The 27,316-nt window shown below is 47.4% G+C and overlaps 1 protein-coding gene across 16 annotated transcripts in view; it reads right to left on the bottom strand.

Annotated features, from left to right (window-relative positions):
- AGAP1 (ArfGAP with GTPase domain, ankyrin repeat and PH domain 1) overlaps positions 1 to 27,316 on the bottom strand; it is a 309,586-nt gene that overhangs the window by 233,258 nt on the left and 49,012 nt on the right. For 12 of the 16 annotated variants that reach the window (XM_069021694.1, XM_069021697.1, XM_069021699.1 and 9 more), the window contains exon 1: positions 9,615 to 10,629. The exons of the other annotated variants lie outside the window; for them this stretch is intronic. In XM_069021694.1, coding sequence (XP_068877795.1) covers positions 9,615 to 10,629 — 1,015 coding nt within the window. Of the gene's footprint in view, positions 1 to 9,614; positions 10,630 to 27,316 lie in introns of those variants that run through there. 16 annotated transcript variants of the gene reach the window in all.

The following is a 27,316-nucleotide window of genomic DNA, read 5'->3' as shown; positions in this document are numbered from 1 at the left end:
GGCAGTTGGAGCAACAACAAGTCTTTAGATGACTGCAGCGCTGTCTGATCAGCCTCTGCTTAGCATGAATTCTCCTCCCTGCCTTAGGTTAAAAATAGAGTCAGTTCAAAGGGCTGGAGGTCAACTGCATTAGCAGGTGATTCACTGGCAGACAGCAGTCAGAAGACACACCTGAGGCTCTGCAGGGCCTCCCCAAACCCGGGAGTGAGGAGGTAAAGCAGGTGGCAGTAGTAAAATGTGGCAATAATCTCAGGAATGTTTAAGTCTGAACTAAGGCAAACCAAGTGCTCGATTTTGCTTTTCACTCCCCACCCTTTATGTTCACAAGACCAAGAGATAAGAAGGGGCAAAAGGGAAGGATTCCCACAAGTTTTCAAGGCAGCTAAACAGACTCGCAGCATTTCCATGCCTCTGGTGCATACATACAGAAATAATCAAGCTGTTTACACATCTTTATACACAGTCGAACATACATCTCCCTTATCTGATCTCAACCTGCTCTTTTCAGAGTCTGTCATTCTCAAATAACCTCACCCTGAGTCACCCTGGAAGCTCTGCAGATACCCAAACTGAAAATAAAGAATTTTTTTCTGAGAACTTCAGTTCCCCTCCTTGAAGGCCCCATCCCCACCTCACCCAGAAGATGCAGTTCAGCTCTCCGTTCACAGCAATGTTCTAATCTCAAATACCATCATCTGCCCTAAGCAGTGACTTCTCAGCTAACTCAGAAATAGCCAGGAATTTTGAAGACTTAAAACATGCTAAGATATTTCTGAGAGATTAAAATCAGATACAAAAATAGCATATTTTGGCCAGAACTGCTTGCATTCAAAGGCATTTCACCAACACCCAGGTCACCCCACAGAGACAGTGCACTGCCAACAGGAGCTGAAAGAGGCCCTTCACTCCCAGGGACTTTCAAACAGTGCTTTTAAAACATCTTCTTCAGCAAGAGTCCTTTAGTGTTGCCTTCTTCTTCCTCTGACCCTTGGGAAACAATCCTGCCATGCACAGCTCTACATGGAATTGAAAACATCTCTAGTTAACTCTTGAATAGCACAAGCCTGCCCAACGCCATGCTGGAAACCTGAGGGAATTGCTGGCCAACAGCACAAAATCAAAGATAACACCTTCTCCTGAGGGCAGAAATTAGCCTCTTTTTATTAAAACAAACTCTTCATTGACAAATTTAACAAGTGAGGATGTAAGAAGGCTCTGGAGAGTCTCACTATGGACTTTCAGTACCTAAAGGGGCTTTTTACACGGGCAGATAGTGACAGGATAAGGGGGAACTGTATTAAAGTAAAACAAGAGAGATTTAGATTAGATATCAGGAAGAAATTCTTTACTCAGAGGGTGGGCAGGCCCTGGCACAGGGTGCCCAGAGAAGCTGGGGCTGTCCCTGGATCCCTGGAAGTGTCCAAGGCCAGGCTGGACGGGGCTTGGAGCACCCTGGGATAGTGGGAGGTGTCCCTGCCCATGGCCTCTGATAAGGAGGGGACAAGAGGACACACACAGTGAGAGGGGTACCAGTGACAGCCAGTGAGGATCTGCCACCGTGGACTGTGAGGAAGAGCAACCTGAGCAAGGAAACCAACAATCTGCAGCCAAGGATGTGGCAAAACAGGTGATTTTTCAATTCAAGTCAGGTTTAGAGAAGACAAAATTTTAATTTCTCTCCAAGGCCTGAGCACAATCCCCTGAAAGCTGTGAAGAGCAATGCATGATCAATTTTAACAGCTTTAATAATTAAAACTGGAGAAAAGTTAAATCTTGTATCCTCCATGAGCACAAAATCGGATTTTTCCCCGCAGGACACTGAGGTTGAGGCATAAAAGCTGTTGCCTTGCCAACATAAATATTTCTGTATCGCCAAACAGAGGAGCTTCTGAACTAGGATGTTGCATAAGGAACAGTTGGGTCAACATCCCAGTTTCCCAGGCAGTCTACCCCGGATAAGAACGCAACACGAGCCCTGGAAGAGCAGGAGAGGTCTCAGGCACTCTGTCATTCTGACACTCATCCCAAAAAAGCTTTGGGGTTTGGGAGCCCTTGGTTTTGGGAGGAGGGAGAGCATCACCTCTGCAGGAATGCTCCTCACAACAACGCCAGTAGGGTTAAGGGCCACTTACTGATTTTTCAGGGTTCAACCTAAAAACAACAAGTGCCACTTAGTAGTGAGAATAAACAGTACCTCGTTAAGGGGAAATACTGTGCTCTTAACACCCAAACAACATCTGCACCCACAGAAGCGGCAGAGAAACTAAGGAGGGAAGCAGCTCAATAAATGCCTTACATATCCCTACAAATCAAATCAAATCAAATCCAGCTGCACTGAGTGGTTCAGCACCCACTTTTTAGAAGAGTTTTCCCTTATGTTTAATACATTGGCACTGCTGTTAAACAACTGTTTGCATGGGAATAAAGAGGGAAAAAACTTGCATCAGTGATGCAGAACCCTCTTCTCAAACCCCACACATGTATATGTATATGTATATACACACCAAGTCCTAAACCAGCATTTTTAGGAATCCAGATTCTCTGTCAAAGGAGCCAGACAAGCTGACTGACAAATACATGCAAACAAAGAGGGATTATAAATCACTTTGGAAGCACCAGGAGCTGGCAGCACTCAGCACAGTGTTTGAGCTCCCCTTCATATCTAAGTAGCAGAACACCAGCATCTAATCCTTCCAAGTAGGAAAGATCTGCTGGGAGGTTTCATTCACAAAATGGGAGCTGTGAAGAATAAGAACCCTTTACTAACACTGAGATCTTCCCAAGAAACTCTGAGTTTATTTCTTATTAAGTTCCTTCAAGGCTGAAATGAACTTCCCCAAGCTCAGGAGTTGAGAGACATCATCAATTCATCTAAAAATCAAAGTTGCTTCATATAACCAGAACTGACATTGCTCAATCTTTAATTCAATAGCTCTCTCTAAGCTAGAGAAAATAAAGGTACACATGATGGGTGTCAGGCAATATAGAGGGAACATTTCTCAAAGCAAGGAGACAGACTTTGAGTACCACCCACATGGAACATTTACAGCTGGGAAATACAGACGTGCCTACCTCGTAAATCCCAGGGACTGTACTGACATTACAGCCAGATCCTACAGGGCTCCTCGTAAAGCCCTTGCTGTAACATCTCAATGCATGGGGAGATTTACTCTGGGTTATCACTGCAGACAAGTGACCTTTCTTTACATCTTCATCTGGGCAGCCTCAATGGAACCCAAAACAGGAGAACAACAACCGACCATGGGGTTAAATGATGACTTAAGTGAACCCACTCCACAAATATCCCTCCAAGTGAGACCTGTTGACCAAGTGACCCTCATGACAAACACGCTGCCCTTGAGTCCCTGCCTGTTCCGAACCCTTACAGCTGTTCCTGCAGCCCGACAGCTGCACTGCAGGTCTCTCTGCCTTGCTTCCCTTCTTATTCCCAAAGGAAACCTCAATAAATAACAAGGCCCACCATTAATGTCATCTGTGATGATCAAAAAAAGATTGTAGAAAGCTGCAATGCACTGTTTGCTTATTCTCTTGCTGGCATTTGCCGCCTGCTTTGCTTTAAGGAAACATTTGGTACTATTTTGTCAATAAAGCACAAGTATTTGTCACACACTGTCATTATGTACCAGCCTGAACCATCAAAATCATCAAACGCCCCGTTTTCAACTCCCATCAAGATTATAGCTTTATGCTGGATGCTTTTCATGAACAAAATAGATGATAGTTTCACGGGTTCAATATACTGACATTTCGTTTTCCTCGCACATGAAAAAAGCCATTCTGTGGTTTTTGGCAGAAAGTGCCTTTCGCTGTGTGTTTACTGCAGTTGCCATGGGGAAATCCCAACACCACTTATCAAAAGTAACACCAGCACATTAACAGTCTGCATTAATGATTCCTTGTTAAATCCTATGCAGCCCGAAGTGAAAAGGAATATTCAGGCATTTAAAGCATTTGCTCTCTGCTTTCCAAATGAGGTTATGGCCATGCCAAAGAAAACCCCAGTACACGCCATCATTTTACACTCATTATTTGGTAACTGGAGAGTTGTAGTTGGGCAATCAGTGCTCAACTACTGCTGGCCATCAGCTCTGTAGTATCAAAATTAGCTCTGCTCTGCAGCAGAGAGCCAAACTGTTCATTCAAATACACCCAAGCGGTTCTTCAGTGGTCATCTAGGAATCCAAGACCTGGATGCAGCCCTGCTAATGAACTTAGGCTGCTTTGAAATTGTATTGTGTGAAATAGGAGTGATGGCAGGTTCTGGCTGCTTCACTAGCGAGAGTAAGGGTTCAGCATCTGGTACCAGTGATTTCATTCTGCAGGGCAAAATGACCATTATGTCCAGCAAAGAACTGCAGTAAAGTCATGCAGCAACTATGAGCAACTTAAAACCCTCCTCTGGTCTCAGGAAAAAGCTCATCTGCCACCTCACATACAGACTCCACCTCTGAAAAACCAGATGCTCCACCAGTAACTGTAGACTCACCAGGATGAGCAAAGAGCTCCAGAGGAACCCTATGCTCCTCAGAATGGCAGAATCACTGAGGCTGGAAAAGACCTCCCAGGCCATCAAGTCCAAGCTGTGCCTGATCCCCACCAGAGCACTGAGTGCCACCTCCAGGCCTTCCTGGGACACCTCCAGGGATGGGGACTCCACTCCAAGGCCTGACCACCCTTTCCATGAAGGAGTTCCTGCTGATGTCCACTCTGCCCCTCCCCTGGCCCAGCCTGAGGCCGTTCCCTCTCCTCCTGTCCCTGTTCCCTGGGAGCAGAGCCCGATTTCCCCCCCCGGCTGCCCCCTCCTGTCAGGGACTTGTGCAGAGCCACAAGGTCCCCCCTGAGCCTCCTTTGCTCCAGGCTGAGCCCCTTTCCCAGCTCCCTCAGCCGCTCCTGGGGCTCCAGCCCCTCCCCAGCTCCGTTCCCTGCCCTGGCCACGCTCCAGCCCCTCAGGGTCCCTCTGGCCGGGAGGGCCCCGAGCTGGACACGGCCCCGAGGGGCCTCAGCAGGGCCGGCGCAGGGGACGGGCCCTGCCCTGGGGCTGTGGCCACACCGTGGCTGGCACAGCCCAGGGGCCATCGGCCTCCTTGGCCATCTGGGCACATCTGGGCCCATTTTCAGCTGCTGTTGACCAGCACCTCCAGGTCCTCTCCTTATGGATCCTTTCCAGCCACTCTTCCCTCAGCCTGTAGTGCTGCTGTTGTGACCCAAGGGCAGGAGCTGGCACTTGGCTTCCCATCACACCGAGCAACCTCAAATTCAAGTTGAGGAATTAGAAGGAAAGGAAAAGGAATATCATGTTCTGAATGTTTCTTTTCCTTGTGCAAATGGTGCTTTGGTCACCTGCATGAGCTCCATTAGATGAACACGACGTTACCTGGAATAAACCAAGTAAACCAAGCAACAGGCAGACGTCTGGTAAAACAACAGAACGCTAATTCAATTTACAGAGCTTGGTCTGAAAGGGAATGGAGATTAATGCCTGCACAACACTTCACAGAAGTATTCAGAGATCTGTCCCAACAAAGCTACCCTTTACTGCCATGAGGCATTTAACTGTCAAGTCTATAGCAGAGAGGCACTAAAATTCTACATTTCTTTTCAATTTTAAGAGAAAAACAAAGACCACGGCTGCTCGCAGCTGGCACACACTTCAATATTGTGCAAACATTAATCCATCTCATTCTCTAATTCAGCCAGTGACCTTAATACCAGTTCAGTTCTTAATCATCTCGCTCTATCAGTGCAGCTGGCATTCATTTTGCTTGACACAAGAAGACCTACCCAATAAATAATAATAAAAAACCCTCTTAGACAATGCTTGAAAATGCTTGACCCCAACTGCAATCTATTTATCTGCTGGGTTTTATTTTCATAACAACCTCTAGACAACACCCACAATAACTGAAACGGCTGAAAGAGTCCTAGAAGGTTTTTAGCTCATGAAAACGGGGGCTCTCCAGCATTGAAAAAGATTGTGCTTGGGCCAGCACAGCACCAAAAACCTGCAGCTACGAACCAGGGAGCCACACAGGATCAGTTCCAGGGCATTTCCATCTTACTGCTCAAACTCCATGTGCTCCAAATCTCTGCCCGCTCATCCATAAGAGCGCACATCAGGCGTACTGGGCTGCACCGGGAATGCCAGCAGCACAGCAGAGCAGAGACCGGGGCAGCAAGGAGATGACACAGAACTAACAAGAATTATCTCAAGTGAAGCTTTGCAAGGAAAGGCTGGAGGCCTCCAACAGAGATCACTCAGCAGCTTCCCCCTGCTTCCCACGACTCTAAGCTGCAGAGAATTTGAGATAAGAGCTTAAAACTAACTCCTCTAAAACCTCGGGGGGAAAAAACCTCAAAAGAGCAGTTTATCATATTATAATGATACTCTTTTTGATAGTCAACAATTCTGATACCCAAAGCTGCTTAATATATCCTACAGAGGGGTTATTCAAACAAACTTATCTCAAAACGAAAGGAACAAGTGAGAACCACTGAAAAAGAAATTATTTTAACACCACCCCCCGCGCCCTCAGCCTCAGAGCCATCCTCCTCCTCTTCCTCCAGAGCAGCAAGAGTTCCTCTCATCAGGAATGAATCATGAAGACTTCAAGGAGAAAAAAGTTTAGATGAGGAATGACATTTCCCTTAAAGACTTCTTCTAAATAGTTTCAGGCAAAAATAACTTCTCTGGGTTGAAGTTTATGGAAGTTCCTCTTTTTGCCTTTGGGGATAGTGGTCATGCACACAGAAAAACTTTTTTCCTTCAAATAAATGAATTTCTTTCCCCTTGCCAACGTTTTGGGAATTGTTGCTTGCATTGGATTTAAGGCCAACAATATCACAGCAAATGGGACTTGCGGGTAGAAAAGGAAAAGGCTTGATGCTCAAGGACTGCTTAGTGACAGTGTGAATAACTACGGAGAGTTTATAGACTGATCCCAGCCAGAAATCAACCTTTACCCACTGCACTGCCTAAGTCAAACTCAACAACATCAAAACCACGTAGATTTAAAAAAGTCTTGACTCTTCTGCTGAAAAACTTGTACAAAACTATATTGCACCTGACTATGGTAGGTAAAGTAAGGTATTTCTTTTCAGGAAATATCATCCAAGCAGATATTGCAGTACCTGGGTAGGTATTTCAAGCTGAAATGCCAACAAGCTATATTTTTTAAAACTTCTCCTTTCTCTGCAGACCTTGTGCAGGCTTTATGCTGCAAGTACAAAATCAAATAACTCATGCACAGCACCAAACACAGAGAATACCAAGGGCATGAGGGAAACAAGTGCAGAATCATGGAATGGTGTGGGTTGGAAGGGACCCTCAAGCCCATCTCATTCCACCCCCTGCCATGGGCAGGGACACCCTTCCACTATCCCAGGCTGCTCCAAGCCCCGTCCAACCTGGCCTGGAATCAGGAGGGATCCAGGAGCAGCCACAGCTTCTCTGGGCACCCCATGCCAGGGCCTGCCCACACTCACAGCCAAGAATTTCTTCAAGTTTCCAGGGAATAAAACCCACATTGAAATTAAGGCTCCATCTGTGTGTCTGCAATTACTCCAGAATCTGAGCACACCAACTCCACATCAACTCAAAGAAGCAAAAGACAAGTTCTGGCTGAACAGCAGCTTGTTCCAACCTTAAAATAATAAAATACATTTGGCAGGCTAATCGTGATATCTAATTAAACATTTTTCTTAACATACAGTAGGAGAAATTAAAGACAAATTCGTTTCAAGTTCAGCTTTCTAACAGTCACCAACGAGCAACAGCTGGACCTGTGCACCAGCTTTTCTCCCAAGCTGCAGTTTTATGGAGAAAAGGAAGGAAGCAGAGCACACCAGGCCTGCTAACCCATAACACGAGCCTGCAACACTGCTACCTACTGCAGCCACATCGCTGGTCCCAGGACACGTTTTCTGGAGAACAAGCCTCAAGGCTTAATTGCACCAGATAAATTTAGTAGTGGCACGCACAGGAGGAACCTCTCTGGAACATCTTAGTGCTGTGTACCAACAGTTATTGATTAACTGAAGCCTCCTCCCAGGCTGGGAGGACTGTGCTCCCAGTATATGACCGTGTGCAGTTAGAAGAGAGCAAGAGTTTGAGTGTGCTGGCACAGGACAGGCAGAAAGAGTCCCATGAAGTAATTCTCTGTTGTGGTTACCTTGAACTTTAACCAAGGTCAGACCACAATTTCCGTCAAGATTATTATAAGCCCACATGAATGCCTCTACATCAATAAAACCTTACAGTCCTCAGTAACTAGGTCTAAATATTTGGCTCTCCTCCTCGTGCCTCAAACTCTGGGCACACTCCACTCGCAGCAGGAGCTCTGGATCCGAAAGGAGCTGGCAGCTGGTTGCTTTCCCCAATAAACCACCTGGGCCCAACTCCACACCATTCCCTGCTGTACCTGGGCCTTTATGAAAGCTGAATCTAATTGAGAATTGTATTTTTAGAAAAGCAGCAACTTAGAGATCATTTGCCACCTGATAAGCACTTAGTGCTCAAAGGCGACTCTAATTGCTAGCTAAATGTTTCATCACGGATACTTATTAAAGATCTGAAAGCACAGCCAGAAGAAAGCAGCGTCTCACAATGAAGCTCCACAACCAGCATTTCTGGTTTGACACGTCCCAGCCAACGATACCGGGATCCTTCCAGAGCCTCACAGAAAGCAGCTCGTCAGCTCTTCCCTGCCATCCCACAGTAAGGTACCTCCATCCCACAGGAAGGTTCTTGTTCAAGTTTTTCTTGTATTTGAGGGATTCACAAGCCCCAGAATTCCCTATGTGATTTCCACCTGGACTAGAAATGCTCTGGCTAATTTGTACACAGCTATATAAAATAACTAAAATAATAAAATAATTCACAGAACAGGGCTTCTGAGTCTGTGCAGTGTTTTTCAAAAATATCTAACTCAGTCCAAACTCTTTTATTACAGTGAAGGTTTAGGATTTACCACACATTTACACCAGTATTCACTCACTTCTCCAGCAGTGTACATTTCTGACCAATATAACCCATCTTTTGGATTACAGAAGCCTTTCCAAAAGGAGAAAGTCCCAGTGCTGTGCAGCACTGGGCCACCCAGTGACCTATATACAGCAGCACTCGAGTTCAGCTTCTATTCCATAATTAAATGAGCTACACTTGCCTCTCTCAGCTGTCCTAGAATGCACAATCAATTACTCCAGAGAGGGAGTTTTGGTTCAGGAGGACACACAGCCTGACCTGCGCTCTGCAGAGCTGTGCTACCATGTGCTTTTCAAAACACACTGTACCCACAGAATCATGGAATGGTTTGGGTTGGAAGGGACCTTAAACACCATCTCGTTCCACCCCCTGCCTTGGGCAGGGACACCTTCCACTAGCCCAGCTTGCCCCAAGCCCCATCCAACCTGGCTTTGGACACTTCCAGGGATCCAGGGGCAGCCACAGCTTCTCTGGGCAACCTGTGCCAGAGCTTCTCCACTCTGATGTACCCCAGAGTATCATCTCCCTCTCCTCACACCGAACAGCCCCTTGACCCCACCATCCATCCCCCAGCACCGATGCCGAGCCGCCCAGATGAAACGAGGACGGGCACCTTTATGGGGGGACCCGTTGATGCTCTCGGAGCTGGACTGCATGTCCACGGCGGCTCTCCTGAGGCTGCTAAAATAAGCCCTGGACCTGGAGAAGCTGCTGCGGGGGGAGCGTCCGTGGGGGCTGCCGAAGAGGGCGGCGGGGCCGTCCCTGCGGGCGAAGATGCCGCTGAAGAAGCGCAGGAGCCGGTGCTCGGTGCCGGCGGCGGGGCCCTCCCGGCCCAGCCGCTCTGAGAGCCGCTGCAGGTCGCTGTTATCCAGGGTCCGGTTCTTGCTCTTGCTGCGCTCCCAGCGCTCCAGCCGGGACAGCGGGTCCGCCTGGCTCAGCACCTCGCCCACGTCCAGCGTGTTGCGCTTCTCGGGGGGCTCTGCGGGGAGCGCGGCGGGCGGCGAGGGCGGCGGCGGCCCGGGCAGGCAGCCGGAGCTGCTGTGCCGCCGCACCCGGGCCGGCTCCCCGCCGCCGCCGCTCCAGTGCCTGAAGCTGAAGCTCCTCCGCAGCAGCCCCGGCTGCCGCCACGGGCTGTGGCCCCGCTCCCCCGGGGCCTGCTCCCCGGGCCCCCCGTCCTTGTCGCCCTCCTCCCCGGGCGGGGATGCGGCAGCGGCCGCCGCGGCTTCTCCGGGTCCGGCGCTGCCCCGCGGCGCCCCGGGCATGGGCGGCCCCGCTCTCCTCGGCACCTTGAGGCGGCCCAGCTCCAGCTGCCCCGTGCTCAGCGTCCTGAAGGTGCGGAAGCCGCAGGGGCTGGGGACCCTGTCCCGCTCCTCGCCTTCCTCCTCGCCCTCCTCCTCCTCCAGCAGCAGCAGCCCGGCCCTGGTGAGGCTGGAGGAGCCCGGCGGGCGGCTCCGCCCGCGCCGGGGCAGCTCGGGGCCGGCGCGGCCGCTCTCCGGCCCCAGCAGCTCCTTCTTCACCATGGTCACGGAGATGCGGTACACGGTCTTCCTCTGCGGGGTCCCCCGCTGCATCCTCTCGGGGGAGGAGGCGGCGGCGGCCGGCGGCTCGCTGCTGTCCAGGAGGTACATGATGGCTCTGCCCTTCAGGCAGCGGCGGCCACCGCGGGCATCGGCGCCGAGATGGATGGATGGATGGATGGATGAACGGATGGATGGAGAGACGAGGGGTGGCTGGAAACGCAGAGTCACAAACCACTGCAACCCGGTTAAAAAATAATGAAATAAATAAATAATAATTTTTTAAAAAAGCTCCGGTGTCACACCCCGCTCTGCGGCGGGGTCAGGCTGGGCTCCGGCTGCGCTCCTCGCCGGCGGCCGGCGTCCATGGCAGCGCCATCCCGGAGAGGCGCCGAGGGACGGCTCACATCCAGGCACGCATCCTCCTCCCGCGGAGCCCGGGTCCGGTCTTCACGGCATGGGAGCTGCAGCAGCCGCCTCCAAGCTCATTGTTTACAGCGCGGCCGCACGGCTGCGGATCTGGCCGGGTTTCTTCCTGCCCTCTCCACCGGGTAAATCCGATTAGCATCCGCGGCGGGCCCGGCGGAGCGGCGGGCGCGGGAAGGTCCGCGCGGGAGCGGTGCCGGCGGTGCCGGAGCGCCCGGCGCACGCCCCGGGGCGGGCAGCGCGGAGCGGAGCGGCGGGGCCCGGCCGCGCCAGCCGGCAGCGCACAAGCGCCGGACTGGAGTCCCGCCCGCCCGGGAGCGGCAGCAGAGCGCCTCCCGGATTTCCCTCTGCCACCTCTGCCCGGGAAAGGGATACACCTCACGCTTCCCTGCCAGCGGCATCAGCAGTCCAGAAGCACGGGATTGCCCTCTGGAGATCACCCAGTCCAAGCCCGTGCCCAGGCAGCACTACCTAGAGCAGGTGACACAGGAACACATCGAGGTGGGGGTGGAAGGGCTCCAGGGAGGGGGACTCCACAGGCTCCCTGAGCAGCCTGTTCCCACCCTCAACGTACAGAAGTTCTTTCTCGTGTTGAAGTGAAGCTTCTTGTGGTTTAGGTTATGGCCATTGCTCCTCATCCTGGTACTGGACGCCACTGAAGAGTCTGGCATCACCCTCCTGGCACCTGCCTTTGAGGTAACGATATGTATTAACGGGAGCCAGGATTGATCCAGGCCCACGAAAGCACAAGGCATGCGGTGCCCATCAGCTTGGACCACGACCTGGGCTCAGATCTCGGATGCAGAATGAACTGAAGCAACGCTTCCTCCTTAAAAATAGTCACAATTACCCAGAACCGATTTATTTTTTTATCTGTGACTCTCCTTAATAAATATTTGTTCACTGCAACACTGTGCACAATTAACAAGCCTCATTACTAGATTGGTTAGTCATGTAAAAACCCTTCACAAGCAGCGGTTTCATCAGAACCTGGCTCTTGTACACAGCTGGAAGAGGGCGTGACACACACCTCCTTTCACACCCAGCTTGCCAATGCTTTTGCAGGGATGCTGAGGTAATTAAGCACCAATAAATGCCCACTATTAGTCACTCACAAACCAGGATGGCAGAGAAAACGAAGTTAAGCAATATTAGAAATGAGGTTTCTAGGCTCCGTGCCTCACATCCCGTAAAAAGTCAAGCTTGAAAAACCACCTCCAGCTGCCTTGCACCTCCCTCCCACGTCAACAGTCAAAACATCCCTCACCAATGCCAGTGAGGGACAAAAGCAATAAAAAACCAGGTGTAAAAAGGAAGGAAAGCACTGCCACTTCCACCACTAAGCCACGTCCCCAAGTGCCACATGTACAGGTGTTTTAAATCCCTCCAGGGATGGGGACTCCACCACTGCCCCGGGCAGCTGTGCCAGGGCCGGGTCTCGCTTTCAGCGAGGAGCAGCTCCTGGAGTGAGCTGGGTAGGGCACACCCCCAGGAGCAGTTCCAGGTGGGAGGCTGGGCTCTCACACCAGGAACAAGGGATGCTCTGGGTCCCAGCCTCTACACAGATCAGTCCCTTGGTGACACTGCAACCCCACAACACACGCGGCTGTTCCATCACCACAGAGAATTCCTGGTTTAACTCACTTATATTTAACTCACAGAATACATTGTCCTTAGCACTAATTAACACTGATTATTCTTCTCGGCTCTATTCACCGTGGAATAGATCTGCACGTGTATCTTCAGCACACACCTGGTCAAGACCAGGGGCTTGGAGCAACCTGGTCTAGTGGAAGGTGTCCCTGCCCGTGGCAGAGAGCTGGAACAAGATGATATTTAACGTCCCTGGGATTCTAAGGGGTCTCCCTGGACCAGCCTGAAAACAATTTCCAGTTCCTTCTAAATGCTTGTTTGCTGCCATAGAACGATGGCACATTTTTCCATTTCTCTGACACCCAAAAGGCCATTTCCAGTATGTATTTCCAAAGAAAAAAGCCTGAACGTGGAGAAGGAGGGGGAGAAAAGACCTGTTATTAAATAGGAGTCTAAGAGTAAAAAACGATTGCATATGTTTTTCTCAAGATCCAAATCTGTAAATCCACCAGACTCCGAGTGCGCGGGGCTGCCAGGATTCATCCCGCCCGCATCCCGCCACGCGATCCAGGCCGCGCTTTCCAGCGCGCCGCGCGGGGAGCGCAGCCTCCTCACCCGGAGCGGGATCAACCATTTTTCATCCTCCCGGGATGACAGACCCCTCCAGAGGAACCACTTTTAAGCGCAGACAAATAGCCGGCACATTCCTGCAGCCCTCTCCGGAGCATCCCACACGCCCCTCTCTCCCCGCATCCCGCCCCGCTCGGGGCTGTGCTCCGCTCGCACCGGGGTGGAAACGCGGACATCCATCATCGGTTCGGGATGCTGCAGCAGCTCTTCTGCGGGGAGTAAGTGGTACTCGGAGGTTGCTCTGCTGCTACTCATCACACCCTACCACCCCGCAACTTCTTGTAAGGCTTCCTGTAAATAGGACAGGTTGTTTTGCAGCCGCCTGTGCTGGTGGTGCAAAGCCCATCATCTGGTGGTCCTGCAATCCCCCTTCACTCCCGGCCGGAGGAACTACAGAAATCTGCCTTAATTGCTCATCTAACACCGGGTTATCTCAGAGCAGGGACCTAATTCACAGCGCAAGGCATGTCATGTTTAATATTCCGGAAGAGCTCCAAAATGCCCGCGGAGGCAATACCTAAACTGCGGGGATCCTGCCCGGAGCCCGGGGCAGCATCGCTCGGCTGCCTGTGCCTATCCCGGCCGGGCTGCGAGCCAAGCAGCGAGCGCAGCCCGGCTCCTGCCGCTCCTCCTGGCCCGCAATTAGCACAGCTCCGCTCCCAGAGCAGCAGAAGTCCCTCAGGCCCCGGGACAAGAGCAGCCAGAAGCCACGGCAGCCAACCCAAACAAGTCATTTGGCTCCCAGCCTACGCCGCGTGTCCTGAAGGGCCCTCGGCAGCGGCTCTCGCTCACCTTTCATTCCACAGGCACTTGGAAGCAGAGCAGGACGCGCAGGCACCATAAATACCGGGCTCTGAAAGGTGTCGGCCCCACTCCAGGGGCTGGTGACACAGGGGGTTACACCCTCCATTCATCCCACCTCATTCCAACACTGCCAACTGCTCTGTGACCTCCTGCCAAGAGCACGAAACACCCCTCAAAAGGATTTTGCTTGACAAAGTCCTGCTGTCCCTCCAATGCAGTCACACTGGAAAGTAGAACCATGGAAATCCTCCATCCCATGTAGCGAGTAAAAGGTCACATTTGCCATTTCCCACGTAGGAGAAGGTCTCTGCTAAAATTTAGAGTTTCACAATTCTCAGCAATGACCTCAGTAATTTATTTCAGTCAGTGAAACACAGGTTTCTCAAAGACATCTTTAAAAAGCTGCAAGCAAAACTCGTGTGATCAGAGTAAGTGCAGAGGGAGCTCTCTGAACACAACATTCATTGGTGCCCACCCTGGCTGATGTTCTGGAGCGGAGTTTCACACCGCTGCTGACACATCCCCAGCACACAGCACTCACTGCTCACCATGAACAACTGCAGAGATGACCCTGCTGGCAGGAGAAGCATTCCTGCTCTCCAACAGCTGCAAAGCAAGGTCGCTGTGAGCAGCAAGTACTACTGGTACTGACTTTACAAAGCAAAGACTCCTTGTGTCATTCCAAGAGATGTAAAATAGGCGCTGCATTTTCTCTCTTCCCAAGAACTCTTCGCAAAAATAATTATAATCATAATTCTTTACTTCCTTGTTCTTAATTCCTTACAGGTGTTTCATATTCTGCCAGCAGATCCAACACAATCACCACTCAAATGTAAAAGCCCAGACAAGGAGAAAGAACAGTTGGACTTGGATGATCTCACGGGTATTTCCCAACCTGAACAATTCTAGGATTCTATGAAATGCCTCCTGTACATCAGCAGCATCTCAGAATTAACATTTCCATGCTGAGACAGCCTGAAGAGGTTTGCCAAAACCTTTCAGGTACACAATTCCTGTGCTGCTGCTTGTTTACATGCCCGTGTTTTGGATTTTATTGGACACTTCACCGCCCTCATTGTCTTTTTTTTTCTTTTTTTTTTTTTTGGTGAGAAAAGCAGACCTAAATATTACCATTTTTGCAGACTGCAGGTTAAACTCTAGACACACAGTATCACTCCAAGTAGTGGTTCCTTTGACAAATTGATTGTGGAAGGCAAAATTAGGTCACCTGAGCAATTCTTGGAGTAATTTGGATGTGATTTCAACTTTTGTCTCCTGGAGAGGCCGCGCTCCATCCGCTGTTTGTCATCACAGATCAGTGTTCAGCCAGCAAACAAGAGAAGGCATCTGGACCAGAACAACATTGTGCTGCAGGGGACCAGCAACACAGAGCCCAAACTCAAGGGCTCTCTCGAGCCACAGGGTTTGCATTAAGGCACTGATCTGTGTTCTCCTGTCACTCTGCACTTGTCCATTAAACAGGCCTGAATTCACTGTAGGCAATTCTTTACTCAGATGACGAACAGAGACATCTCACAACGAAGCAGAGAATGGGGGCTACCAGCAAGAAGTCAGCGTTTGGCAGCAATAATGATCTTGCTGTCAGCACAAGGAAACCACACTCCTGTCCTAAAAACACTGGATGCTGAGCAGGAAGGGAGTAAGGGTGATGGGATGCACAGTAAAGATGCAACTCAATCATTTGTCTTTCTCTCACCAGGAGAGAGGCAGAAGGCTTGTATGCCTGTATTCAGGGGAAAATGAGGGTGCAGCAAAGCCATTTAAAGCCCCCAACACTGAAGTATCATCACAGAACCACAAAATGGTTTGGGTTGGAAGGGACCTGAGAGCTCATCCAGTCCCACCCCCTGCCATGGGCAGGGACACCTTCCACTGTCCCAGGTTGCTCCAAGCCCCAATGTCCAACCTGGCCTGGAACAGATCCAGGGATCCAAGGGCAGCCAGAGCTCCTCTGTGCCTCCCATCCATTTGGGATACCTCCAAGGAGGGTCACGGGATACCAGGAAGCTGCTTCTCCTGCTAATCCACTTCAAGAAGAGGCAATACAGAGGGCAAGGGTGTTCCAGCAGCACATCCTGGGAAGCCCCAGCTGTCCTTAGGCAACAGTGCAGCCTCACGAACATTCCAGGTGCTTTCAAGCTCCCAAAGGCTGGCACTGCTTCTCCAGGAAGGCCATGTCCTATTGCCAGGGATATTCTACCACATGGGATAATAAAAGTCACCATCATTTTCATTTCTAAGCATGGATTATGGTACTTCCTTCACATCAGTTATGCCTGTTATGTACTTCAAAGCCTAAAAGGCTCTTGCTTCGTAAGACTGCCTTATTTTATAAACAGCATAATGAAATACCTTTGACTCATATCCACTCGTTAAAGATGAGTAAAGGGATCACCCATCTTTATGTGAAATGGAAAAAAACTAAGTTTGATCAGTTATGATTTTTTTTTAAACTGTGACACATGCTAGTGGTATTATTTTTTTTAAATTACCTTCAAGCAAATTCCAAATTCCATAAAATCTCTGATGTCCAGGCGTAGCAGGTTTGATCCCTGCATTTTACTTAAAAGAACAGAACAAAACCCCTTTTTAAAGGGAAAGGGCACAAAACCTCTTGAATTCTTCTGCATGACTAAGATCATCCTTTTGATTTCTGCCCCCAAGCTGATGGAGCCGTTAAAATTAATATATTGTGTCCATCCTTGTGCTTTTCTCCTCAGCTTAAAAACATAACAACACACCTGACTGCAGCTGGATTTCTACTGAATAAACCAGGGTGGTCCTCAGTTATCTTCTCACTAAACAAAGAGGCATCCAGAGAATTAAGTGTGAGATTCATCTTCCCATTTTAGGTAAAGGATTTTTTACATCACATCATCTGACAGAGGAGTTGTATCCTGCTGCTGCTGCTACAGAAATTAGTTGAAGCAACAGAACAGGCAAAAATAAAATAAAACATGGGAAAAAGAAAATAGATCACAGAAACTACATATTAACACTTTAAGCTAAGACATTAAAGCTTGTTGTCCTGAGAGCTACACTGATGAATTATAGATATAAAACTTGGTTTGTACTTCTATAAACTCGGTTTATCATTCTGCCATTCTCCCAGGGTCCTGGGGATGGAACAGTCAATGCTAAAGCCATTCCCACAGACAACTCACCAGGTGATCCCAGGTCTCTGCTTCCACTCCAGTCCAAGCTGCCAACATAGATCTGTCCACATATTGCATTTATTCACCAGGATCACTGTAGAAATGTGAATTCTGTGACTTTAATTTGCTTCTAAGCAGGCTGCCTGTGTAACCTTGGAGCCCTGCTTGCTGTTCTTTTCATCTCCCGAGACAGAACACCCCAGACACCGACAACCAGCAGCAGGGCACCTCGGCCATCTGAGGGATGCTCAGAAAAGCACCAGCTCCAAAAGGCTGCTCCTGTCACCTGCCTGCCCTCTCAGCTGCTGGCAGGCAAAGCTTCCAAGAATAAACTACAAGAAAACTCGTCTTCCTACACACCCAGCGTTCCCTGAGGGGGCTGTTAACTATCCGAGTTTGTACACGATGCTGCTTCAGAATCTCATTTCAAATACAGGTATTTATTAATAGATAATACATTAAAATAAATATATATGTTTGTTTCAATAAGAAACAGTACAAATTTCAATAAATCCTTACCTCATTTTGGATACTATGGCCTTTTTTTTGGAAGCTAAATGCTTTTTAACTCAGGCTATCATGCATTTCCTTTAATCCCCTTTTTGGCACAGTAAAATATTCTGACAGGCAGCATCAATTCTAACTCAGGACTGCACCTCTTGCTTATTACTTGTGGTGTTTCAGTACCTCACAAGCAGGAAGATTTCCAGATGCCTGCCAGCTATCCAGTGCTCCTCATTTTCAGGCAGGTTGTTTTTCACCTCAAATCACCTAAACACTCAAAGAGACTGCACTGCAGCGAGGCAAAGAGAACTCAAGAAAGCACTTTTGGCTAAACTTCCAGCTCACAAATATTGGAAGCACATGAATTTGTCATTAACAAGGATCTAGATGAGTACTCAGTGTAACAGTATGACCTGCATGAAGCCTAGGCAGGCTCTGAAGGGCCATGAATCCCGAGGGTTGTGTGCTGATGGAAAAGGGCTGCTCTAAAAGCATGGACTCGGATCCATCAGGGTAAGAAAGAGGGAGGATGTGCCATGACACCTGGTCCTGCCACAGCCATCTATGAGCTGAGCAGCATTACTCTGCTGGGAACCTGAGTAAACTGCTGCCACTGCTCTGCATTTCCCTGCAAAGTCAAGTGTCACAACACCTATCACAGGCTCGACTCTGGATTTTTTTGACTGGAGACAGGAAAATGAAGGAAGCATGGAACAGGAATGGAATGGGGAGGATAGTCTGGTCTCATCTCCACAGAGATGACAGAAGGACTCTCAGCTCTGGTGTTCCATTCTGGACACAGCCATTCCAGAGGCTCAGACTGGACCTGCCTCAGGGAGCAGAGGCTTGGGGTGCAGTTACAACTTTACACTCCCTCTTACAACTTCAGAAACTTCCGAGTGTTGCTTTTCACTCAAATGTAAAAAGAGAAGGCTTCAGGGAGACATTATGGCAGCCTGCCAGCACCTAAAGGGGGCTGAAAAGAAGGCTGGAGAGGGACATTTCACAAGGGCTTGCAGGGGACAGGACAAGGGGGAACGGCTTTAAACAAAAGGAGGACAGGGTGAGATGGGATATTGGGAAGGAATTGTTCCCTATGAGGGTGGGCAGGCCCTGGCACAGGGTGCCCAGAGAAGCTGGAGCTGCCCCTGGATCCCTGGCAGTGTCCCAGGCCAGGTTGGACATTGGGGCTTGGAGCACCCTGGGCTAGTGGAAGGTGTCCCTGCCCATGGCCTTTAAAGTCCCTTCCAACCCAAACCCCTCTGTGGTTCTACAGCACTACTTCTGTCTGTCTCTCCAGCTGCATAACCCACCTCTATAGGGTATTTTGTGGGTATACATCAAGGTCATCTGCATGCCAGGCTTTGCATGGGATTACACAAGCGTGCCCCCTGATCGAGGACAAAGCAGATGGGAACTGCTCCCAGCTCTGACCCTCCAGGTGCTGCACTCAATAAGCCACCCCTGTGTTATGCAAGCCTTGCATTAAAAGTCTGCTCGTGCTCGATGCCTTCCTGCGACTGAACAAACCATGATGTCTGTGAAGGCTTTTAACAATCACCCAAACTTTTTTAAAAGCTTCCCTCTTTAAAAATGAAGTACAGTAGTAAAGAAAATGTGACATGAAATCAGTTTGAGTAGCAGAGTTTTCAAGTCATCCTCGAGCTAAGAAGCCAAAAAGGTTTTAACAGACACAAAGAGAATGGCTTTGGGTAGGCACTTTTCTGCAAGCCATCTACTGACCCAAGGGGCATTGAAGGACATAAACAGGGTGGTAAAACAAACCAGGCAAAGCAGCAAACCCAAACAGGTTCAGTTCCTATACAGCTGGCTCAAGCCTGTCCTAACCCAGCAGCCACACCTGCATCACACCTTGGGAATGTTGGAAGAAGGAAAGAGAAGGGGAGTCTCCATTTAGACCAGAAATTATCCCTAAGAAACCCACCCAGTGAAGGATTACAGTTGTTGGGATGTACAAGCAAACTAACAAAGTGCAGCGTGAGAGAACAGTCAGGGAAGCTGAAGGGGCTCGGCTGTTTCCCTCCAGATTTGCAGGAATGTTAAACAGTGGCAGGGGGCAGAGATCCAAAACACCAGTTTGGATCAGCTGGGAAATGCTGTTAAACACCAGCACTGCAGTGCTTTCAACAGATTTAGAATCATAAAATCACAGACTGCTTTGGGCTGGAAGGGACCTGAAAGCTCATCCCTTTCTGAACCCTGCCATGGGCAGGGACACCTCCCACTGTCCCAGGCTGTTCCAAGCTCCATCCCACCTGGCCTGGGACACTCCCAGGGATCCAGGGGCAGCCACAGCTGCTCTGGGTACCCTGTGCCAGGGCCTCACCACCCTCACAGGGAACAATTCCATCTGTATCCCAAATTTCTGTATGTTCAGCCTGTCTCTAATCAATAGACAAAGATCCTGCCTGAACAAAAGATTAAAATCTGAACAGCAGCATTTTCCATTGAGGGAAGACATTTCTTAACAGTAACTTTTACAATATACAGATTTGTCTCAATGCACTAAGACAGCACTCAAATTCTCCCCTCACCATCTCACATCCCACTTTTTACACCCTATCCCTGTAAAGCAGCAGTTCAATGGACAATCTGTCTGTTATCTGAAGACCTACCATTAGTTTTAATGCAGAAAACTCATCCTTTACCACTTCAGAAGATGTGCCTGAAACAGAAGCACTCATTAACTCAGACACCAGCAGGAAACACAGCTCTATATGAATTTTGATTAGGCTGGCTCTGAAAGGAGAAGCCAATTCCTGAAGCCAGCCCTTTCACCATGCACAGGACTATAAAATGTGCCATTTCCTCCCGGTCCTCCACTTCTGCTCCTGCTCTCCCCCCCCTTATTATTCCAATGGTTTCCATGCCATTTCATTAACAGGATAAAAAAAAAATTACACATAATTTTCTAACATGCCCAAAAAAAAAAAAAAAAACAAAGGTGGGGGGGGTGGGGAGGGGGCTGGAAAATTCGCTTCCTTGCTTTTGCTGTTTTAGCTCCAAAGCTAAGCAAGCCCAGCTGCTCAGGAAATACCATTGGAATGAACACATTATTGAACATGGAAGAATCAATCGAGATTGCTGTCAAAAATTTCACATGCTGCAAGCAGGCCAGCAATCAAAGGGCTCTTACGAAATACTTCTCCTCAGCCATGTTGAACAACTTCATCTTTCAAAACTCGGGCACATGATCAAAATTACTTCAAAAAAAAAATAAAAAGAAAAGAAAAAAAAAAATCACAGAGAAAAGAACTGAATTAGAGTAATTTCACTAGGAAGCCAGGAGCTATTTTTTGTTATTAACACCTGACATAACATGACTGTTCTCTAGGTGTTGCATTTATTCCAGACCAAATGAAGAGGGGGGTGAAAAAAAAAAAGCTGTAGCTAAAGATCACTTCTTTCCAAATAGCAAAGCCTACTCATTTTGTGACTGATTTCATCCTGGATTCTTTTTACTGACACATTTGCTGACAACACACAAAGGACACTGGCTGTTTTAAAGGGCAACTTCAGCCTATTTTGCTGTAAATACTTGAACACCACAGAGGTTTCTCTTAGTCAGCTGACAGTGATGAACAATTTGACCATTCCAGAGTTGCTCAGGGCTCTTCTACAGCCATGATGAGGAAATTTCAGGCCTTGGAGCAACCTGGGATAGTGGAAGGTGTCCCTGCTCATGGCAAGGAGTGCAAGTGGATGAGCTTTAAAGTCCCTTCTAACCCAAACCATTCTGGGATTTTACAGCAGGTTTCACGTGTCCTGATGCAACAGATTGGTTTGTTTATGGTTTTCCTGCATTTTCATAATGCTGTGCCACTCTGAAGTAAATTATCTGTAGCAAGTCTGTTCTTCCTTGCATCAACAGATGGAATGTAACTGCCTCTTCAGCTCCTTTTCCAAGCAAATCATTTGGATTCTTACTTATTTCCCCTAACAGACCTTTTGGTGGCCTCCATGATCTGATCTTGCAGCACAGAGGAGGATGCTGCGAACTGAGGTTGTTCTTGCAAATTCTATATTCCTGAGCTGAAATAACCAATTTTTGATGGGTTTTTTGTTTCTTCTTTTTCTCTCAACTGTGTTGATCATAATGCATTATCTCCTCATGGAATTTAGCTCTGGATAATTCCATTTGACAGTATCTGAAGTTTTTCATTCCTTTAATATCTGCTGTCACATGCCTTTAGTTAGTGAAATGCTCCCAGAAAAGGGGCCACTTCATTCAAAAACTCTGTACCTCAACAGGAAAAAGAAAATGAAAAATCATGAAAAAAATCATGGAAAATGAACAACTAACCCTGAGGGTACAGTGTATATAAAACAGAAAAATACCCTCAAGCACCTCCTCTTTTCCCTCCTCACCCCAACATCCAGAAGATACAAAGAAGATACAACCTTCATAATTCCACCATGAATAGAAAAACACGTTAATGACCACTGTTATCCATTTCTGGCATCCCAAAACACTGCCCCCAATGCATATTTGAAGCCTGGCTCATAGAAATTGTTGCATGAGGATGATGCTTTGAATCCTTCCATTTATACCCCAGACAGGGGGGTTGAGTGAATTTCTTATACAAGCAAATAATTAAAGAAAACTTAAGCCCTCTGCTGCTCCTAATTTGAACTGTTCTTTCAGTCTGAAGCCACAGCATTTGCTAATGGCCTGGATTACTTAGCAGAAATTAAGTTTTGTCTTAAAGTCTCTCGAATTAATGACCTCAGCGTGGAACAAGCTTTGTGAACAAGAGTCCTGAAGATCCTGGCAAACACAGGAAAATCAAGAGAACACAGGTTTTGAAGCTGGAGATTTAAAGGCTGCTTTAAAATTAAGATTAGTTATAACAGATGAAAGCTGAGCAGATAATGTATTTGCCTTCCTGAGCAGAGAGAATGCGCTGTGTCAAAATTTCATTCAAAAATTCAAGTCTTGTCCACCTTGAAGAACAATGAATGGCTTTATTTTCCCTTCCCTTCTTATCAGGAAAGGATTTTCAAGTATGCTCCTTCAACTTTTATTGTGGCTTTTATGTCCAAGTCAAACAGTTTGCTCTTGGCATATGTGAAACTAAATACTGACAGCTATTGACTGTAAAAGGAAATTCTCAATTGGATGATTCACACCAATTGATTCTAACAGCAATTTTGTAGAAATGCTAAATCACACACGATTGCTTGCACCATGATTCCCATTTTTTATTATATAGCTCAAGTTCCCAGAATTAAACCTTACTTCATTAAAAAAGAAAGTAGATTAATTGAGTAAATTCATTTGAAGATTTATCAGTTTCTTACATTTGGGCACTTTTAAGGTGTTTGTTAATTTCAATTAATTTGCAAAGTTATGAATTGTACAATCAGAACATGCTTGAATAATGTTTAATTAAAACCCAAATGTCATAACAAAGGTTATCAGAGGTGTATTTAAAACCATGCTTTACCTGGGAAAAGCTCATCTTGATTCAAGCTGTGAAGTTATTTGAAATTCAGTGAACTGGGGGAATCATTATTAAAGTAGAAGGCACAGATCTTCTGAAGAAATACTGAATTCCAGAACATACAGCTTGCTGAACAATTAGCAGAAATAATTCTGACCCATCCCTTTTCCTCGTTCACCGAAATTGGGATGCTCATAACACGAGGAACATTCTCAGGAGAGAAAGACTGCAATTGTTATCCCACCAAACAAGCACCTCAAGGAGAAAACTGCCAGGTGAGGAGTTCCAACTGTAGCTGGGATTTTTCACAAGTGAAAACAATTCAGGTTTTATGCAGTAATAAGAAACCTAACTGAATGATGTCCTTCTGTCCAAAAGGAAGGAGTGAGAATACAGATGGCTGCCAACTGCACCTTGCTAAGAAGCACTTTAGTGCAGAATTCTTCACCCACCTTATCCTTTCCCTGGTATTTCTTCACCAGGCACAATGTGCTCAACATCCAGAAAGTGAAGCAAACCTGTCTTTGCAATTAATATAAAAATAAATCATTACGTGATCACAGGAGGGTGAAAACGCCAAGAGGAACTGGCTTATCTGAAATTTGGATTTTACCCCCAGGTTGGTGACTGCAGTTCTTCTGACTGGAGACCACCTGAACCTCTAAAGGGCCTCAAAGGACTAAAGGACACAAAACCTGGGACTGATTAATCAGGATTCAGTAAACTACTGCTGAGATTAGCCAAAGCACACAGTGCATCTGCCACCTCCACCAGGAATTTGGTTGAAAGCTGAGGATGGAGATGACACTTAAGGCACAAAGTCACCTGGAGCAGGTGAGGTGGCAGGGATGTGGAGTGTAGGGTCTACAGTAACTAAGGCCAGATAATTCACTGCCACAGGACCAGCAGAACAAAAGCAACTCTGTGCTGCAAGGCAGATTTTCTGCTCAGCAACAATAATCATCTGTCAGGCAGAGGCCAAAATATCAGGTTGGAAAAGACTGGCCCTCAGAAATCAGACAGGAACAAATGTCTGGCCCTTCAGCCAGCCAGTGCTAGGGAATACTGGGAAAACAGGCTGCAGCTTCTACACAGTATTTCACTGAATTTGGCAGGTCTCAGTTGTGAACAATCTCAATAGATGTGCTGGGTTAGAGCCACAGGTGGAGCACTGAGGCTCTGCTGTCACCCTGTAGCTGCCACCCTTCACCACCAGCAGGCAGACACAGCTTTTCCTGGAGCAGCTGGGAACCTGGAGCAACTGGGAACCTGGAGCAACTGGGAACCTGGAGCAACTGGGCAGCAGCACCTGGTCACTGTAGCAGAAAAGGCTGGGCAACCACCAGCAGTCTTTCTTTGCTTGCCTCCAGCTCCTCTCACAGGGGATTAGGATCACATTCAAAGGAGTCAGGGAAACACACAGAGACAGGTACCTTGGCAATCCTTTAGTGTCAAGCCTGCAGCTCAGTTCCCAGGAACTTCCTTCCTGGGCCAGCTGCACCTAATGTGGGTTTCATTCCTCCTGCAGCCTCAGTTTTCATGGATATCCTTGTCTACATAGGACAGGAAACCTACCTGAAACAGACTTGCAAAACACCTGGGCTGGGGGGAGAGCAGAGGAGAGGCAGAGAATGGAAAATACTTCCAGAAAGTTGTGTCAAACCTGAGTAATGGGTTTGGGTGGTTTTTTCCAGCTGTAGGTCACAAACCAGACAGGTTTTACACAGGTTTTGGCCTGACCTTGCCTCGTGCAGGAGCCTAGACTAGATGACCTCCTGTGGTCTCCCCAGCCTGAATTTTCCTGTACAGGTAAAGGTTTTAAAGCTGCTCAAATATGATTTTGCTATATTAAGTTTCATATCAAATGAAAACACCTCAAAAAACTGAGTATTTCTCTAAGGAAAGCAAACTCGTATCTACCCCCTTCTTAACATTCTGTGGGGTATAACAAAGTGAGAGAATAAAGCAATTGGAGGAATTTTCCCCCTCATAACAAGCACACACAACTGATGAAGGTTCAAGCTTAAGAAAACAACAACAAAAAAGAACCCCTAATCATAACATATTAATGTTACATGAAAAAAAAAATCTCATTAAAGCCATAGTGATATTGCAACAATGCCTCCTGATACAAGTAATCATATATTAATAAGCCTAGATCATATTTTATACTGGAATATCACTTACAGAAGAGAAGGATCGTGTCCAAAATAACATTCTTTAAAGATACTGAACTGTCTTATTTAAATATTTTAAAAGCAAAAACAAACAACTGCTGGGTAGCAGAACGAAGAGGGCTTTACATCAAACACCAGATATTAGTGTGTGGAAGCAGAGGTCACTCCATCATGTGCTCCCCATGTGAAAGGCTCCTGGGTTGAGTTCCCAGTACCTCCCAGTGAGAGAAGTGCTGAGGAAGGGAGAACTTGTGTGTCCTCACCTTTGGAAAAAGCGCTGAGTGCTTTGGCTGTAGGGAACACTTCACCCCAAAAACCTTTGCAGCTTCCAGTACTTCTCTCTTCCTATCACTTCAGGCACTGATCTCTCTCCTTTTCCATCCACAAGTGTTAAACCAGCAGCTCTGGAGCAGGGACACCAATGCCTGGGTTTGATTTAACATGGAACACAGGTATCCATCCCTTCATGCTTCAAAGCAGCCTCCCTCTTCTAATCCCTCCTTTTTATTTGCCTATAAAAAAGCCTAATTACTGAGCTGCACCATTTTCTGTGAAAACTTTTGAACACTCCCACATGATGTCCTGGCTTGTTTGAACACCAGGTAACAGGACCACGTAAAAGATTCATCCTTCCCTAAAAAGCAGTTTCAGTTGTATCACACAAGATGAAATTCCAAGGCAGAACTCATCCATCAGCAAAATTAGTAAGCTTAACGTATGGATCACCAAAACTCCCACTTCAGGGACTGCCAAGTTTTTATCTCTGCAACAAGTTCTGTAACAGCTTCCCCATAAGAGCTGAAATTTCAAGTACTTCCCAAGTAAAACACAAATTGTGAATCACAGTTCAGTCAGAGTGATAGAATAAAAATCATCTTCATACAACCACCAGCACTTCCCCCTGTACACCATTATTTTGTAAGGATGCCACAAGACATTTTCATTTTAAAGAAACAGGTGAGGTAAGGATTTTCTAGCACTTGGTCCAATCAGAACAAGACTCAAAGAGAACTTCTAGGAGAAACTCAGAGTTACTCCTAAAAATTTAATTTTCTGTTTAACACAAAGAGTTTGTTCTTCACACAGGCCTCAGTGAGCCACTGACAGAGTAAAAGGGGCTGCTCACAACTCGTGTTTTCAGGTATTGAAAATGCTGATTCATGCATATGAAAAGCTTCATTCATGAAGGATTTTATGCAGGTGCTTAAAAGCACCTAATGAAGTGTTCATTACTCATTTCAAGAGCTCCTGTCTTTTCCAATACATACAGTTTGGGCTCCAAATGTTATTGAATATGTATATTCCTACTTTACAGCAAATTATAACCTTGCTCTTTCACTGCTTTAAGTATTTATATTCACAATGGAAAGGGAAAAAAAAATCATGCAGTTTTGCATGTATTCATGATTGAACTGTTCAGCAAATCTAATGCTAAAGGTTAATCTTGAGACTGGGACCAGATGTTCAGTCAGAAGGAAATTTTTCTCAAGAGGAGATACCCAGGAAGTCTGTCTTTCCAATCTGCTCCAGCCCACGGAATTTCCCACCACACTTATCCAACTGGGAAAAACTCTGAATCAGCTTCCAAACTTAACCATGTAGGGAGCAGAAATACCAACTCTGAGGGCTTCAGTACAGAACACTGAAAAGCACGTGGAGCACTCATAACATTCTAAAGCACTCAGGTGAGCATCCCACCAAGCACACACAGCTCCTGTCAACAACGTGGTTCTTGTTACAAGCCTCAGAATGACCTTTTAACTTTTTCACATCTAAGCCACTGAGTTGTTTCAGCCTAAATGATAAACAGAGCACTCACTCTGATTCTAACCAGCAGAACATTTCACAGGTACGTGGATAAGCTTGCTAAGCCTTCTCTTCTCCAGGATGAGCAGTCCCAGCTCTCTCAGCCTCTCCTCACTTGAAAGATGCTCCAGTCCCTTCATCATCTTTTGGTCCTGCACCACATTTGCTCCACTAAATCCGTATCTTTCTTTTACAAAGCAGCCCATAATCAGCAGTA

This window comes from Aphelocoma coerulescens, chromosome 7 (genome assembly GCF_041296385.1).
Source record: "Aphelocoma coerulescens isolate FSJ_1873_10779 chromosome 7, UR_Acoe_1.0, whole genome shotgun sequence".
Taxonomy (NCBI): domain Eukaryota; kingdom Metazoa; phylum Chordata; class Aves; order Passeriformes; family Corvidae; genus Aphelocoma; species Aphelocoma coerulescens.
This window is presented reverse-complemented; position numbering and strand designations above follow the sequence as displayed.